At 45.6% G+C, this 15477-nt stretch overlaps 1 protein-coding gene across 1 annotated transcript; it reads left to right on the top strand.

The window, feature by feature from the left end:
- Positions 1 to 2369: 2369 nt before the first annotated feature.
- Positions 2370 to 3509, top strand: LOC147963604 (alpha/beta-gliadin A-I-like). The gene has a single exon (XM_087531097.1). The coding sequence runs from the start codon at positions 2455 to 2457 to the stop codon at positions 3343 to 3345; it is 891 nt and encodes a 296-aa protein (XP_087387223.1). The 5' UTR covers positions 2370 to 2454; the 3' UTR covers positions 3346 to 3509.
- The last annotated feature ends 11968 nt before the right edge of the window (positions 3510 to 15477 follow it).

Raw genomic sequence — 15477 nt, forward strand, 5'->3', positions numbered from 1 at the left:
CAATTCCTCACCAATAATTTGTTCACCCACCGTAGAATACTTATGCTCTCGAGAGAAGCCACTAGTGAAACCTATGGCCCCCGGGACTATCTTTATCATATTAATCTCCTACTACTTAGTTATTTCCTTTGATTTTTACTTTGCCTTTATTTTACTTTGCATCTTTATCACAAAAATACGGAAAAAATATCTTTATCATATCTATCAAATCTCACTCTCGTAAGTGGTTGTGTAGGGATTGACAACCCCTATTCGCGTTACCTGCGAGGATTTATTTGTTTTGTGCAGGTACGAGGGACTCGCGCGTAGCCTCCTAATGGATTGATACCTTCTTTCTCAAAACCTGAGGGAAATACTTACGCTACTTTGCTGCATCATCCCTTCCTCTTTCGGAAAACCAAGGCAGTGCTCAAGAGGTAGCAAGGGTTCCTTTTTGTCGACGATCCGATGTTTCAACCCTGTTTTCCAGGCGGCCAACGCGTCGCTAAACTTGGTGATGGCATTTTTGTTTATCTTCTTCATTGCCAGGTCCTTATCTAGATCTTTATTATCCTTTTCATTGCGGTCCGGGAACAAGAATATCTGGTGCAGCTTCTTTAGGAGGGAGGGCCTCATATTATCTATCTTCTGTAGTTTCCCATCATTGATCGTGGCAGTTGTCCGTACGATGCAACCTATTTGATTGCCGTAGCACGATCGCGCTTCCTCGGGCGCTATTGTCTCAAAAATACCGTCGTCCATCTCCGTGACCACCAGTCTAGTACTCATGAGCTGGTTTGGGCGCCGTGGCCTCTTTGCTTTCGGTTCTAGACCAGCTCCACTAGTCTCGGCGCCGGTCTCAGTCTCATCGCCAGTCTGCATGTCGGTATCAGTCCCCGATGCGACAGCACAGTCGCTGCAACATGGGTAAGGGAGACCACATCAGTGCTGGGGGGTCTGAAAATCGGGACACACTTTCGCGCGTCGCGGGCCGCCTCTCAGACAGCTACTGGGGAGGCGGCGGAGTACCTGGGTGCGCGGCGAATCCCCGGGAACTCGGTGACCAACTTCCTTCCCGTGTGGCGCATGGAGACGACGGCGACCCCGGCGAAGAGCAGCTTAGGCGCGAGCTGCACAGCCTTGTCCACCTCCTAAGTTGGGACCTCCGCGCGAGCGTTGCGGGGCGCTGCTCGGATGGCTTCTGGAAGGCGGTTGTACATGGGCACAGGGTGAATCCCGGCGAGAGCTGGCCATTGGCGCGCGCAAGTAGACGACAACGTCCTCGACGAAGAGCAGCCCGGCCAGCTCGCCTCACTATCCTTTGATTAGAAATGAAAGATTGGGAAGAAGCAGACTTGAGCCTGCAGGGAAAGGATAAGGTGACGATGCAGTCTCCACTCGTTAGGGGCGACACTCGTACTGAATGTATGAGAAACATGACGTGGCAGAGACCCCAAGATACTCCCTCCATTTATTTTTAGTCTGCATATAAAGTTTGGTCAAAGTCAAGATTTGTAAATTTTAACTAACTTTATAATAAAAAAATATCAACATTCACAATATGAAATCAATATTACCAGATGCGTCATGAAATGTATTTCCATACTATATAGTTTTGGTATTGTGGATGTTCATATTTTTTTATATATATGGGAAGTAGAGGCACTCTTCCATATAATGAAGTTTATAATATATGTGCTTATATTGTACTATAATTGTTTGAATAACTTAGCATATGTTCAGATGTATGATATCTGTAATTTAAGCGCTTGAATTTTACATATAAATATTTATTAATAAATATGTACCCCTATAATAGCTAGGCCGTGCAGTTGCACGGGTAGATGACTAGTGATTACAATCTTGTTTGTGTGCAAGTCAAGCTTATCTAGTTTACACGTAACAACTTGTAGAACATTACAAAATTTATGCTTGCTAATAACTTCTAGAACACTACAACACTTGACATGTAAAAGGAATTTGACGAGTCATAGCCTACTAAAGCAAGTTACATTACTAGTCTTATTTATCTTAACAGACCACACAAGATTACAAACTAAGTACCGTGACGGCCATGCTTATCTAGTTTATGCGTAACAATTTGCAGAAAATTACAAACTTAGTTTCAGAAAAATAGGCAATCTAGATTAGTGTTTGAGCTGTAAAGTGAATAAGATGAGTCATGCATATTATCACACCTTTTTGGTGGTGGAATGATAGTGCAACAACAAGGAACTTTAATGACCAGTCCAAGAATACACTTGTAAGTAGTGCCACCAAACAGAACATACCAAATGATGATTTTGAGAAGCATCCAAGCACTTTCCACACAAACAAATGCCAATTGTGAAAGAGATCATTCCATGGCAGCTATAAATAGCCCCATAGCATGACGATCATCCTTCCTCATCCATCATTCTCATAAGTAGAGCGCATCATTTAAGCCAAGCAAGTTGTGGTCAATACAAATCCACCATGAAGACCTTTCTCATCCTTGCCCTCCTTGCTATCGTGGCGACCACCGCCACAACTGCAGTTAGAGTTCCAGTGCCACAATTGCAGCCACAAAATCCATCTCAGCAACAGCCACAAGAGCAAGTTCCATTGGTACAACAACAACAACAATTTCTAGGGCAGCAACAACCATTTCCACCACAACAACCATATCCACAGCCGCAACCATTTCCATCACAACAACCATATCTGCAGCTGCAACCATTTCCGCAGCCGCAACTACCATATTCGCAGCCACAACCATTTCGACCACAACAACCATATCCACAACCGCAACCACAGTATTCGCAACCACAACAACCAATTTCACAGCAGCAGCAGCAGCAGCAGCAACAACAACAACAACAACAACAACAACAACAACAACCACAACAACAACAACAACAAATCCTTCAACAAATTTTGCAACAACAACTGATTCCATGCATGGATGTTGTATTGCAGCAACACAACATAGCGCATGGAAGATCACAAGTTTTGCCACAAAGTACTTACCAGCTGTTGCAAGAATTGTGTTGTCAGCACCTATGGCAGATCCCTGAGCAGTCGCAGTGCCAGGCCATCCACAATGTTGTTCATGCTATTATTCTGCATCAACAACAAAAACAACAACAACAACAACCATCGAGCCAGGTCTCCCTCCAACAGCCTCAGCAACAATATCCATTAGGCCAGGGCTCCTTCCGGCCATCTCAGCAAAACCCACAGGCCCAGGGCTCTGTCCAGCCTCAACAACTGCCCCAGTTCGAGGAAATAAGGAACCTAGCGCTACAGACGCTACCTGCAATGTGCAATGTCTACATCCCTCCATATTGCGCCAACGCGCCATTTGGCATCTTCGGTACTAACTGAGAAGAAAATAACTATAGTACTAGATATATGAAACACCGTTTTCTTAGTCCATGGTTTCGTCGTTGTAGCGGTGAAAAAATAATGTGACATGCACTATCATGTAAGAACCCGAACTATACTAGTTCAAACTTGGGAATAAAAGACAAACACAGGTCTTGTCTACATATTTATGTTGCATCTATTTATATATTAAAAGTAATATAAGGTGAACCAGGAGCAAGGTAAATATGCTAGAAAATTGCACGTTAATTAGAAATTACTAGCCCTCAATCCGGTGAATCTTAACAAATAGAATTATCTTGACCGTTAGATTTATGTAAAATATATAATGCTCTGGGACTCCAACGACTGTACGTGACACATCTGAACGCACATATGTTAAAGAAAATATATTTGGTAAATGGTGGGCCTCTTTAAAAAGAGAACTCACGTACATGCACCAACTAAGAAAAACACATACATGTAAACGGGAAAAGGATGAGATTTTCTCACGTACGTGCTCCCTGGCTCCACCCCGTTGAAAAAATATACATCTGGAGGCCACTTTGTTTCCTCATCAAAAAAAACTTACGTTAAAAAGATTGCATGCATCCCAGGGAAAATAGTCAAGATGAAGTCGGACTCTTCCTTACAAAAACAAGGAACGTGTTAAGTTGACTTCAAAGAAAAAAGGAACATGTTAAGTTAAAAAAAAACAAGAAACCTGTTAAGTTAGAAAAAAACAAGGAACGTGTTGTCCTAGGAAAGATATGTGTCAAATCTTACAAAAAAAAGAATACACACACGCACGTTCATGCACTTGGAAAATAGAAAAAAAAGGAACATCACGTATGTATACACTTCGGAAACTCATTACATGACCATGTCTGATATACTCCTCTAATGCTTAATATTAGTGCCTAATAATTTATATTTAAAATTTAATTTACTGATCAAATATCCCCACTGTTTAAATTTTCATTTGGCACATTGTTTGGCTACAGTACGAACCTAAATTTCCTCTTATTATTATATATCATGGTAATAATCCAAAGGCGACTAATCTGCGCCGGCGCACCGGCGCCATCAATTCGGCCCGACACAGCGCGGCCGTTTGATTAGATTGCATTTAACCATCAGATCTGGAATCGTTTTCTTTCCAATTAAACGGATTTAACCATCAGATCTGGAATCGTTTTCTTTCCAATTAAACGGATTCAACCAAACAGCAGAGGGGAAAACAAAGCAGCGCCGCCGCCAACACTAGCCATGGACGACCGATGTAGCAAAACCTTGAAGAACCGCCGCCGGTCGCCACCCTCGCCGCCGGTCGCCACCCTCGCCGCTGGTCGCCGCCCTCGCCGTCGGTCACCACCCTCGCCGCCTGCGTTTCTCATCGGCTTCATGCATGCAACAACATGCACTCGTGGTTGCAGGCTTGCAGCTCCGGCTCCGGGGGACATGGCCGCATCTCCGGTAGCGCCGGCCGCCGGCCGCAGCACCTGTCGTTGTGGTCGCGCTGTACCTCGCCGTGTGCCCTCCCGAGGCTCTTGCTGGTTCCAACAAAAAAGATACCTGTTGTAGCAAAAAAAGTTTATCGCTTCCAGCAAAAAAGCTTACCGCTACAGCCCGCCATCGTCATTGTAGCAAAAATGTTAACCCGATGTAGCTTTTGTGGTTGCCGACTGCAGCAAAAAATGACGTGGTTGTAGCAAAACACAAAAGAAAAACGCCGGCCGTCCGCTGTGTATGGTGGTAACAAACCCTATAGCCGGTGGTAGCGAAAAACTTCATTGTTTGCAGCAAAAAAATGTTGTCGCCCGTCGTCGAGGTTGCATCATCTTCATGAATTATGTGGCAAAAAAACGTTGTCGCCGGTAGTAGCAAATGAAGCCGCCGGTAGTAACAAAACAAGACACTCGTTCCAGCCCAAAAAAAAAAATCAGCGACAGAACCTTTGGTTGGTTCCAACAAAAAAACTTGTCGGGTGTAACATCCCTCGCCGCCGGATGTAGCATCTCCCAGGGCTGGTTGCAACACTCCATAAAAAAAAAGTTGTCTATGAGCGCATCCATGGCAACTGCTGCACCGTCAGCAACGTGGGGAAGAGGAGGCAATGAAAATCGTTTGAGTCTTAGCTCCACAGGACGCGGCTGCAGCATGGAGAGTCCAAAAATCTGTCACAAGCAACATGCGCCTCGCCATCCTCCTGCGCAGGAGAGAGAAGAAAAAGGAATAAGAGGAAGAAGAAAGGAAACGGGAGAAAGAAAAAAAGAAACAATTGGTTGTGGCCTCAGGCAATTAGTCAAACGAGGGGCACGCGGGGCCGCAGGATACAGCGCAATCGAACGAAGTGCGCGCGTCCGGCCGAAGACTCAGCCGGACTGCCGGCTGGAAAAGTTTCCCTAATACAAAGGCTTTGTCTGAATGACAAGTCGTCTGAGTTATCGGCTAACTAGAAAAAAGATAAATATGCTAGATAATTCCATAATAATTAGAAATATCTAGCCTTTAATTATGTAAATCAGAAAATCACAACCGTTGGATTTACTTTAAAGGTAAATTTCTCTAAATTCCCACCATTGCCAGTATGTAGAAACATGTGCTGCTTCAATTCTCCCTTAATCACCAATCAATCAACAACAGAAAACATACCTCAGTTAAAAAAACTGAACAAAAAAAAGAAAAAAATAAGAAAGGACAAGATACACGCATGTACACGACAGCCTTGGCTTGAAACACATCAGTAGATCAAGTGTCCGCCTGCCTCCCTTACACAGAATAAATTCTAGGAAAGAAAATAATAGTGCAACCTAACCTTATACGTACTATTCTATCCTCACGTCCCATGAGGTTTACTAGCCTACTGCCGCCGCATCATGCCATCCTCTCCTTTCAGCTCCCATGCTCTCCAGCACCCTCCTTGCGGCGCCACTACTCGCCTAGGGATATTGCTGCTCAGACCGTGGAGCTTAACCTGCTTCTTCTTCAGCAAATATGGAACTGCTTTAGGATCCTTCTGACATCAGCACGTATGGGCCTCATTATACTACAGCTCCTGGACCTCCTACAATTGGTTGGCTATGGCCAGTTGATCGATGTGCTGAAGTCCAGGTCTGTTTGCTGGCACATATCCTTTGGAAATAGGCCACTATGTTTGTACTTCAAAATTGTTTCTGTATTCTTGAGTGGTACATCCTTTTAAGCGCCAGTTTTTTATGTTAATTCATGCTGACAACACTTAACCTAGCCTTTCATGTTCACGTACTAAATACAGGAGCAAGTAAAAACAACAGACCACCTAATTGCTCTGCAAGTTCTACATAGGAAAATTTGTCATGTTCTACGATCGCACCATCCCACCCTTCTCTCTTGGTATGGGCGCCAATTGAGGGATTGATAAAACTGAAACGAAGACGTCACAGGGCTGGAAGTACCGCTAGCCTGGTTCGCACTGCAACCTACCCAACGCCATCAGAAACTAGCAACTGAGGCAGGTGTTGATCGATTCTCTCAAATTGCTCTCATGTAAGTACTACCCCTTGCATGTGCGTACATACCTTTGTTGCATTCTCAAATAGATAGAACATGTATGATCGGTGCATGGCTATTTTTCATCACATGACATCCAGATAACAAGCATGAAAGGACTACATTGGAGATCAAAAAATATTGGTTCCTAGCTAGAGTATCACTACCTATGGACTTGTCTCCATAGAATTTGTTCCCAAGATGTTATTTTAATTAACCTCTTTAGCTTTCTTCCATTGCAAACGGTGATGTGCATCATGGTATATACGTGACCATCTTGCACATGTATACACAAGAGGCTCAGACGGAGGTGCTGGATTCTGGACGAGGGAATATGAAGCAGGAGTGAGCGAAGAGTAAATAATGGTGGGAGTACCGATTGGTGTTATGAAGAAAAATGCCATCCAAAGATTGATTAGTGTCATGGAAGATTAATTTCTGAATGCGAATATATATGTTACATTGGTTTGGATCTTTTCGAGATAATTGCACCTAAATTAGGTTCTTTCTTATTTCATATGTATACCTTATTTCAGTAAAAGTTCACAACGAACTTAGTAGGACAAATATAATTTTGTTTGTTCTTTCTGTTGTCCGCCACCAAAGCTCAGTTTGAACTCTCTAGAAATGGACAATGATTTATGCATTCTATATCTTCTTGATTGATTAGCCATGACAAGGAAATAAAAGGATTGACTGATATAGCATAACTTTGGAACGATCTGTTCGTAGAGGTTACTACAAATTAGAGTAGTGTCTGTTGGAATTTTGCTAGTAGGCCTTTGGCCCAAAGCCCAACTAAAATTCTGAAATTCTCTTGGCTCATTCATGCACACATGTGAGTGGAGTGAGTGAGACTAAAGTTTAGTCCCACCCCGCAAGTTGAGAGAGAGTTGCACCTCTTTATAAGGTGAGCTCTTCTACCACTTGTATGAGCATGAGAAGAGGAGACCTATACGCGCGCTCCTCCTCCTCGCTCGCCACGCCTCATCACGACGTGCCGCGCCGCGCCGCGGATTGCGGGATTGAGCCGAGCCGAGGACGTTGTCTATATTTTTGCTGCTCGGGAAAAATTAATGAGTCATTAATTAATAATTAATGGACGCGTTAATTACTGAACCATTTTCGATTCTTTTGAATCGTGACGACTCGGACGTGGGGTTTACTCCCACGACCTACCCGGCCCACACTATATAGTCAGGCAGACGTCTACCCTAGCCGCCGCCGCTTCGTATGGTTTCTCACCACCGTTACAGATCATTGCGCCGCCAAGCAAGTTTTCTCCATCCCTCCTGTCGGCGTGCACCGGGAGAAGGGACAGCAGGCCTCCGGAACCCCGCCTCTCGTGATCCTGTACGGGAGAGGGGCGATCAGGTTTTGGGGAGCGCACTCGCACGACTGCTGGTAGCGACGACTTCGCGAACGACGACTTCTTCCCCGACCTCGGCAACCTCATCCTCGACGACATGGGCGACAACGTCAATACCGGCGGTGCTACACCCACTGCACCGTATGTTATTCTATCCTTCTTGTTCGAGATCATGGTAGAATTCAGATTTCTAGTATGTGCCCTAGATGTGATCTGTTCATCTACTATGCTAGTTCGCATGATTAGTTTAATCTCTGCTATTGCTGTCATGATCTATTTCCTATTTATTCGGATTAAATCTCGTAGTAATTTGCTCATTTTTCCAACAGTGCCATCTAATAGATGATTTAAATCTCCTCAAGTTTGACGTTGTTGAGCTAATTTACAAAAAAAACCTCATCATTATTGGATGTCCTTAACAGCTCAAGAACAAGTTGGGGTCGAAATAATGGATTTACACTTTTACATTAAAGGTTTAGCTAAAGCAAGCAGGTGTTTTTAAACCTGAATTTTTTTCCTCCTGAATTTCTTTGTATTTTCTTATTGACACTATTTATACAATCATCTGAGAAAGATTAGCTAAAGCTGTTTGTAGATACGTTGAAACCTGAAAAGCTTCTTTGGTTATCCTTTTAATAGTTCCACGTTTATTTTCGCATAGGTCATAATTCTTATGTAATACCAAGATGCATTGTGGTAGTGTACATGTGTTAAATTCAGGTTGTTATTCACAATTTGCGACAAAATTTAGCTCACGCTACATTTAAATATGTTGAAATGTGAAAGCTCTTTTTCTTCTCCTTTCTACACCTTGCATCGGATTGCATCCCTTTAGTTATCCAACATTTTGTACAACATGTAGAGATTAGGAAGTTCATCATAGTTTGTCTATTTCCGTGCTAATAAATGTATGAAATCTGCATTTCCAAGCTACTAGGACAAGTAAAAAATAATAATTTTACTATAGGATTCAAAAACAGCAGTTCTGAAGTGCACTTTATTTATTTGTGAAAGTGATCACATTTTGTTTCATTTTTCTATAGACAAATCTACTAATACATACTCACGATAAAACTATAAAAGTTCTAGTCCGCACATTGGGCGGGCCACCCGGCTAGTTAGTCTAAAGATAACAAAATGAGTCTGGAATTTGAATTAAATTGAAGTATTTTTTTGGACTTTCAAATTGAGTATTATTAAAGTAGTAAGGACTATCCACATCCTTGCCTTGCCCCTGATCAATTATTTCCAGAGAAGCATTCAATTCATCAATCAATTACATTGATTTTAGTGGCTGGTACTTCTCCTCAACATCAGTATATTCACCGTGGCCACTCCAAATCGGCAAGAATGAGGTACCAGTGCTCTGGAGCAGTGCAAGCTAATTGCTTCTCATGTGAAGGGGTGCGGGCGCGGGAGAGGTATTTCTGGTGGGCCAAGGGACTTAGAAGAGACCGTGGCAGCGGTACAGACGCCCGCAAAGCCCCATAATTTGTTTTTGGTTTACAGGAAAAATGCACATCCATACCGGCCTGGGGAATATAGCACCGTATTGGATGGAAAACCATGCCCGGATGGTTGCGAGCGGTTTGAGGGTTAGCTTTTGTAATGCCCGGTTAGTTATGCTATAGCAATTCCCTGCTAATGATGTCACTAAACCACGATTACTGTTGTTAACCTCACAATGATTCAATCCCGTTCAAATTCAAATTTAAAATAAAGGCAAACATCAAAAGTTTTCAAACATTAAAACTAAAATCTTTGAGAGGTGACAAATAATGCATAAGTAATTATGGTGAAGAAACCACACTTTAATCAAATGTTTAAATACTCTAAAATGAAAAAAACAGTGGCTTAAACTATTATTTAAATGCTTTTAAAATAGTAAAAATCTTCTAACTAAATTATTTGGGTACCAAACTTTTGGTGGCAGTGGTATATTTAGTAGAACTAATTTAGATGCTAATTATATAATTTACAAAATTAGAGTAAATGGAAAAATAGGATAAAACGGAAAAAGGAAAGACAAAACAAATAAAAGCAAAAGGGGGCAACCCCTCGTTGGGCCTCGGCCTAGCTGGCCACTAGGCTAGCTAGGCTGGCCCCGCCGCCTCCCTTAACCCCCCACTCCCCATCGAACCGAAGCCCGATCGCCCCACTTCCCCCACACCCCCTCGCCAGCCTCCCCACCTCTTGATCCCATCTGGATCGGGGAGGGTATTGCCCCCATAGACCCCGTTGCCGTCGCCGGATCGCCCGCCGACGTCGCCAGGCCTCGTCCCCGCCGCCCGTCTCCGGCTCACCTCCCCTCTCGCTCCTCTTCCCCGGCCCGATATGGATCGTGAACGAGCAATGAGCTCGAAGCCCCCCTTCACCGGCGCCATCACCGTGCGCTCCCACCACCGCCTGAAGACCTCACCGTCGGCGAACCTTGCGTCGCCTCCTCGTATCCGTCCCCTACTCGCGTCCTCAAGCCAGGCCGAGCCCCTTCTCGGCAACGCTGTGAGACGCCCCCATTTCCCTCCTCTTTCCACCACGTTCACCGTGCCGCCAGCCGTGCCCCTCGCCGTACGGACGCCCACCACCGCACCAGCCCCCGCTCCGCGCACGACCCTACCCACGCCCGCGCCATGATCCCCTTTTCCGCCCTACCTTCCCGCGCTCGCTGCGATCCCGATGCTCCCCCGCGCCCTCTTTTGGGGGCGCCGACTGCCCCTGTCCCGGTGCTCGCCGCCGTGCCTCGCCACCGCTCTACTGCTACGTTACTACTGCGTTGCGGCCGCCGCCTCTTCCCACTGCTCCGCTAGCGCCGAAGCTCCCGGTTGGCTCCACCACTGCTCACGTTAAACCGCCGACCTAAATGGCCTAACCCCCGGCTAATGAACCCCCACTAACCCACTGACACCGGGACCCACATTCCCTAATTAACCATTTAATAAATTAAAACTCTTAAATTAACATTAGTGTATGACATGTGCGTCCCTGTTAAGTAATAATTTTACTGCTAGTTTTATTAGTTTCTGTTTTTTCTGCATATTTCTTTTGTATTTGAACAGGCTTTATACAATAATAATTAGCGTATCATACACATACAAATGTACTCATAGCATATACATACAAATAGTCTCATCAAATCATGTCATCATCATAATCATCATCCATCACAAAGTGGTCTCTCATCATCATCTCGAAAATAGCGATACAAGTCTCGATTACTTGCAACTACATCGTCATCCATCTAAACAATGATATACGCGAGAAGAGATATCACTATGAGTGAGAGCGGAACTATGCAGTACTTGAGTTTGTATCCCTCTCTCGCATTAGCGTGAACCTAAAATAACTACTGGCTGTTGCTCGGAAACCAGAAACCGGTACACCTGGGCCTGACACTCCGGCCACTCGTCGTATACTCCTGGCGTAGCACTTCTTCGCCATCGATGATCTATGCACCTGCATCGTCACATGAGTCGATGATATGCCACATATATAGTTGAGCAATAGAAAGAGACAGACTTGGCAAAAATAGAAGCAATATATCATAAGTATAAATAACAAAGTTCATCGTACCCAAAATGCCCTAACTAGAGTGATCTTCGCTAGTCGAGGAGGACGGTTTAATTACATCACAAATAATGTTTGGTCGTGCATAACTCAAAGTTCTGTCATACAGAAAGTATGAACTAAACGGACACATTGTCATATTTCGAAAATCACTCCAATATGTCGTGACATCCATCCAAGTCAAGAAGATAGTGCCCGAGCTTAGTGAAAGGCTTCAGGTCAAGACGCTGAGCGGCTACGCGTGTTCGGAAGTCTTCCCACGTCAATTGTCCTTCTTCATAGAACATCCTTGTTTTTTCGACGACCTCCTTCATGATGATTTGGGCAAGTTCACACTGGAAGTGATATAACTCATCTTGAAGTGGATGATCCTTGATATCTCCTAAGTTCTTTGCCCATTGCAGAATATGGGCATCGCTGAATTTAGGTGACATGCAAAGGTTCTGGTGATCTCGTCTGTACTCCATCATGTGGTGTAGGACATAGAATCCATCATCAAGAGAATCACTCGGTTGCTGGATGCAGCTGAAGTGGGTCTTATGGGCCTGCCGTCCCTTTTCTTCTTGTCCTTGACCTCTCCACCCCGTGCATCGTAGTAAAACATAGCACTGTCGAGAACAGACTTGATGTGGATGTAATCCTTTTTGTTAATGTTCTTCGACGAGTCCACAGTATCGGGGGTAGCGGATGATGAGGACAGCGCGCCCGCCGCTGCGCAAAATAAGTACACCTCAAATTAATTACACTCCATCATTCAAATGAATGATTGAAATCGAAGGAAGGATATCTGCGCGGATGACTTACACGGGATGATAAGCCACGAGAATCGCCTCCTTGTCCTTATTGCCAAGCATGAAATTGACGATGTATTCCTCACGTATTCACGGTGCTTTGCGCGGACTCCCAAGAAGCCCTCGTGCATGAAGTACGGGTCAGCGACACAGATATGAGGTATCTGCTCAACCCCGATGAGGTAGTTCATGTGCAAGGCATAAAGGCGGACAAACGTAAAATCCAGCTTCTTTAAGTGAAACATGTTGAAGATGTAATCGAATCGAAGGAAAAACTTCTTCGAGGGGAATGTGTCAACGTACGACAATTGTCGCGGCACGTTAACCACGTAGAGAGGGTATCCTGGATTTTTCGAGGCGATGAGGCCTTTCTCTATCCGCAACACGTCGTCATGAAGTCTCCTTAGATTGCCGGATCTGGCCCATAGCGCTGCTTTCGGTAGGGTTGGTTCACCGGGATACGCCATTTTGCCGCTCCGAGGATATCTATACGGTCTTGAACCCGAGGCTGCTGAGGCGGCTGGATCATAGAAGCAGCTTTGTTCGCTTTCCTCGGTGTATTCCTAGGCTTCTTTGCTACCGGAAGGTCGTCTATAATATGTTCAGCCTCCGGGGGCGGCAATTCAGGCACCGACTCATAACGCTCAAACCCTTAGTAGGCGCCAGTATTGAGATACTGTTGAGTTTCATTGTCGTCCTCATCTATGGCGGTGTCACCAGCGACAAATGGAGCCTCTTCCTCACCCCGTCCGCTATCACCCAGCACGACAGCCGACGCTAATTGGGTAGGTGGGGTGTTGATATTCATACCTAATTGCGTGCTCGTGTGTGTGCTCCCGGCCGTCTCCAAACAAAGCAGACTCTTTGGCCACAACAGGACCCACCCATTGCAATCACCAAGCTGCTGCGGGATCTCGTCGTCATTCCCCCTAGTACCGGAGGAGCCAAATTCTCCTGGCCTGGTTTGACACTGGCCACGGAAACTTTGAAGATGTCCGGGGGGATCGATCGGCCGTGGAACAATGGTTCCTTCGGCTTCATTATCGTCACCTTCCCCACGTCCACCTCCTGGTAGCGGATGTTGTAGAATATGGTGCACGGGGTTACATTGTCCTGCAAAGACATTTCTGCGATGTGAGATGTCCGAAAGGCAACGAAAATGGGAGATTATACATTTATTGAAGAGGGCCGGTGTGACAGATACCATGAGGGCGTCGAGCTCAGCCAAAGACGAAGCACCGCTGAGCACGTCCGGTGTCGGAGCCGGTGCCGGAGCTGGTGCGGGAGCCGGTGCGGGAGCAGGTGCAGGTGCTGGTGCAACGCTAGTCGAGCTGCTCCCGAAGAAGTCAGCAAGGGGAAAGTCTGCTGCATTTTTTTTCTGGATTTTGCGTGCTCCAATTGAAAACGGCCGGAACCAAGACAGTAGACATATCTGGAACCACTTGTTTTGCAGCAGCTATCGCAGTTGCGACTGTCTCAGATGATTTCTTCTCAACCGCAATCTCAACCTTCTGGTTGATGTTTTCTTCAGTTAACCTCCATCTTTCCTTTCTCTCCTCTGTGGTCTCACGGTAGTACTTCTTCCACGTGGCGCCGTCTTCGACACCGTGCACGCGTCCATACGACGGCCGATTCTCCACCGGGAGTCCTTTCAATATGTTCAATGCCCGGTTGAATGGAGTGTCCCACTTGGGCCTCGCCAACACCTCAGACGGTGAGTCGCTTTCGGCTGCAATCTTGTGCTGCTCTCTCTACAAAAGGAACAAGGATCGTTTACAAATATGACTAAACGTGCAGTCGAATTGATCAGAAACTAAAATTACCGGCAGTCTCATGAACTTCGTCGTGATCGGGTCCGTCTTGAAAACCTTCTTGACTGAGTCCCAATGGTGCCGTGCCCCGAGGACGTTACGCTCCTGCGGGACGGTGAAGTCCGCCAAGGGGTCTGGGATGCCCAGACTTTCGCGTTCCGCGTCCTCCTTGGCCCATATGGACCTCTTCCCGCCGTAACCACGGCTTCCGAGGTGGTGGCGCCCCATGTTCCTTTGTTGAAGCCCCTTCATGTACTTCGACTTTTTTTTGGCAGCTTCGGCCTCGCAAGCCGCCTTGAATTTTTCAAGGTGCTCTCCCGTGATTGTCGGATTATCCTTTACAATCTCGGAGTATGGTTCCTTTTTATCGACAATCCGATGTTTCAACCTTGTTTTCCAGGCGCCCAACGCGTCGCTAAACTTGGTCATGGCGTGTTTGTTTATCTTCTTCATTGCCGGGTCCTTATTTGGATCTTTATAATCCTTTTCATTCCGGCCCGGGAACAACAATATCTGGTGCAGCTTCTTTAGGAGGGAGGGCCTCATATTATCTATCTTCTGTAGTTTCCCAACGTTGATCGTGGCAGTTGTCCGTACGATGCAGCCTACTTGTTGCCGTAGCACGATCGCGCTTCCTCGGGCGCTATTGTCTGAAAAACACTGTCGTCCATCTCCGTGACCACCAGTCTAGTAGTCATGAGCAGGTTTGGGTGCCGTGGCTTCTTTGCTTTCGGTTCTAGACCAGCTCCGCTAGTCTCGGCGCCGGTCTCAGTCTCATCGCCAGTCTGCATGTCGGTATCAGTCCCCGATGCGACAGGTCGGCCCAGCAACAACATTCGTTGATCGTCGGCAAGGCTCAAAAATTCATCTGCCGCCAGGTAGACGTGTCGCAATCACCAGAACCCTATCCTTCATCGTTGCTAGCCATGTTTCCTACGATTATATCTAGTCTAGTCAATTAATTCTAGACCTAATAAAATGAATAATGACATAAAACAGGCCAATGTTTTGCAGGATTACAACTCAACCCATTGCAGATTAGAAAACAAGCCCGTGTGAATGCACAGGCTGACGACTAGTCTATCTA

This window comes from Triticum urartu, chromosome 6A (genome assembly GCF_056163025.1).
Source record: "Triticum urartu cultivar PI428250 chromosome 6A, HENAU_Tu73, whole genome shotgun sequence".
Taxonomy (NCBI): domain Eukaryota; kingdom Viridiplantae; phylum Streptophyta; class Magnoliopsida; order Poales; family Poaceae; genus Triticum; species Triticum urartu.

What these genes read in the sequence shown, in the direction of transcription:
- LOC147963604 (XM_087531097.1), top strand. Translation starts at nt 2,455, where the DNA reads ATGAAGACCTTTCTCATCCTTGCCCTCCTTGCTATCGTGGCGACCACC.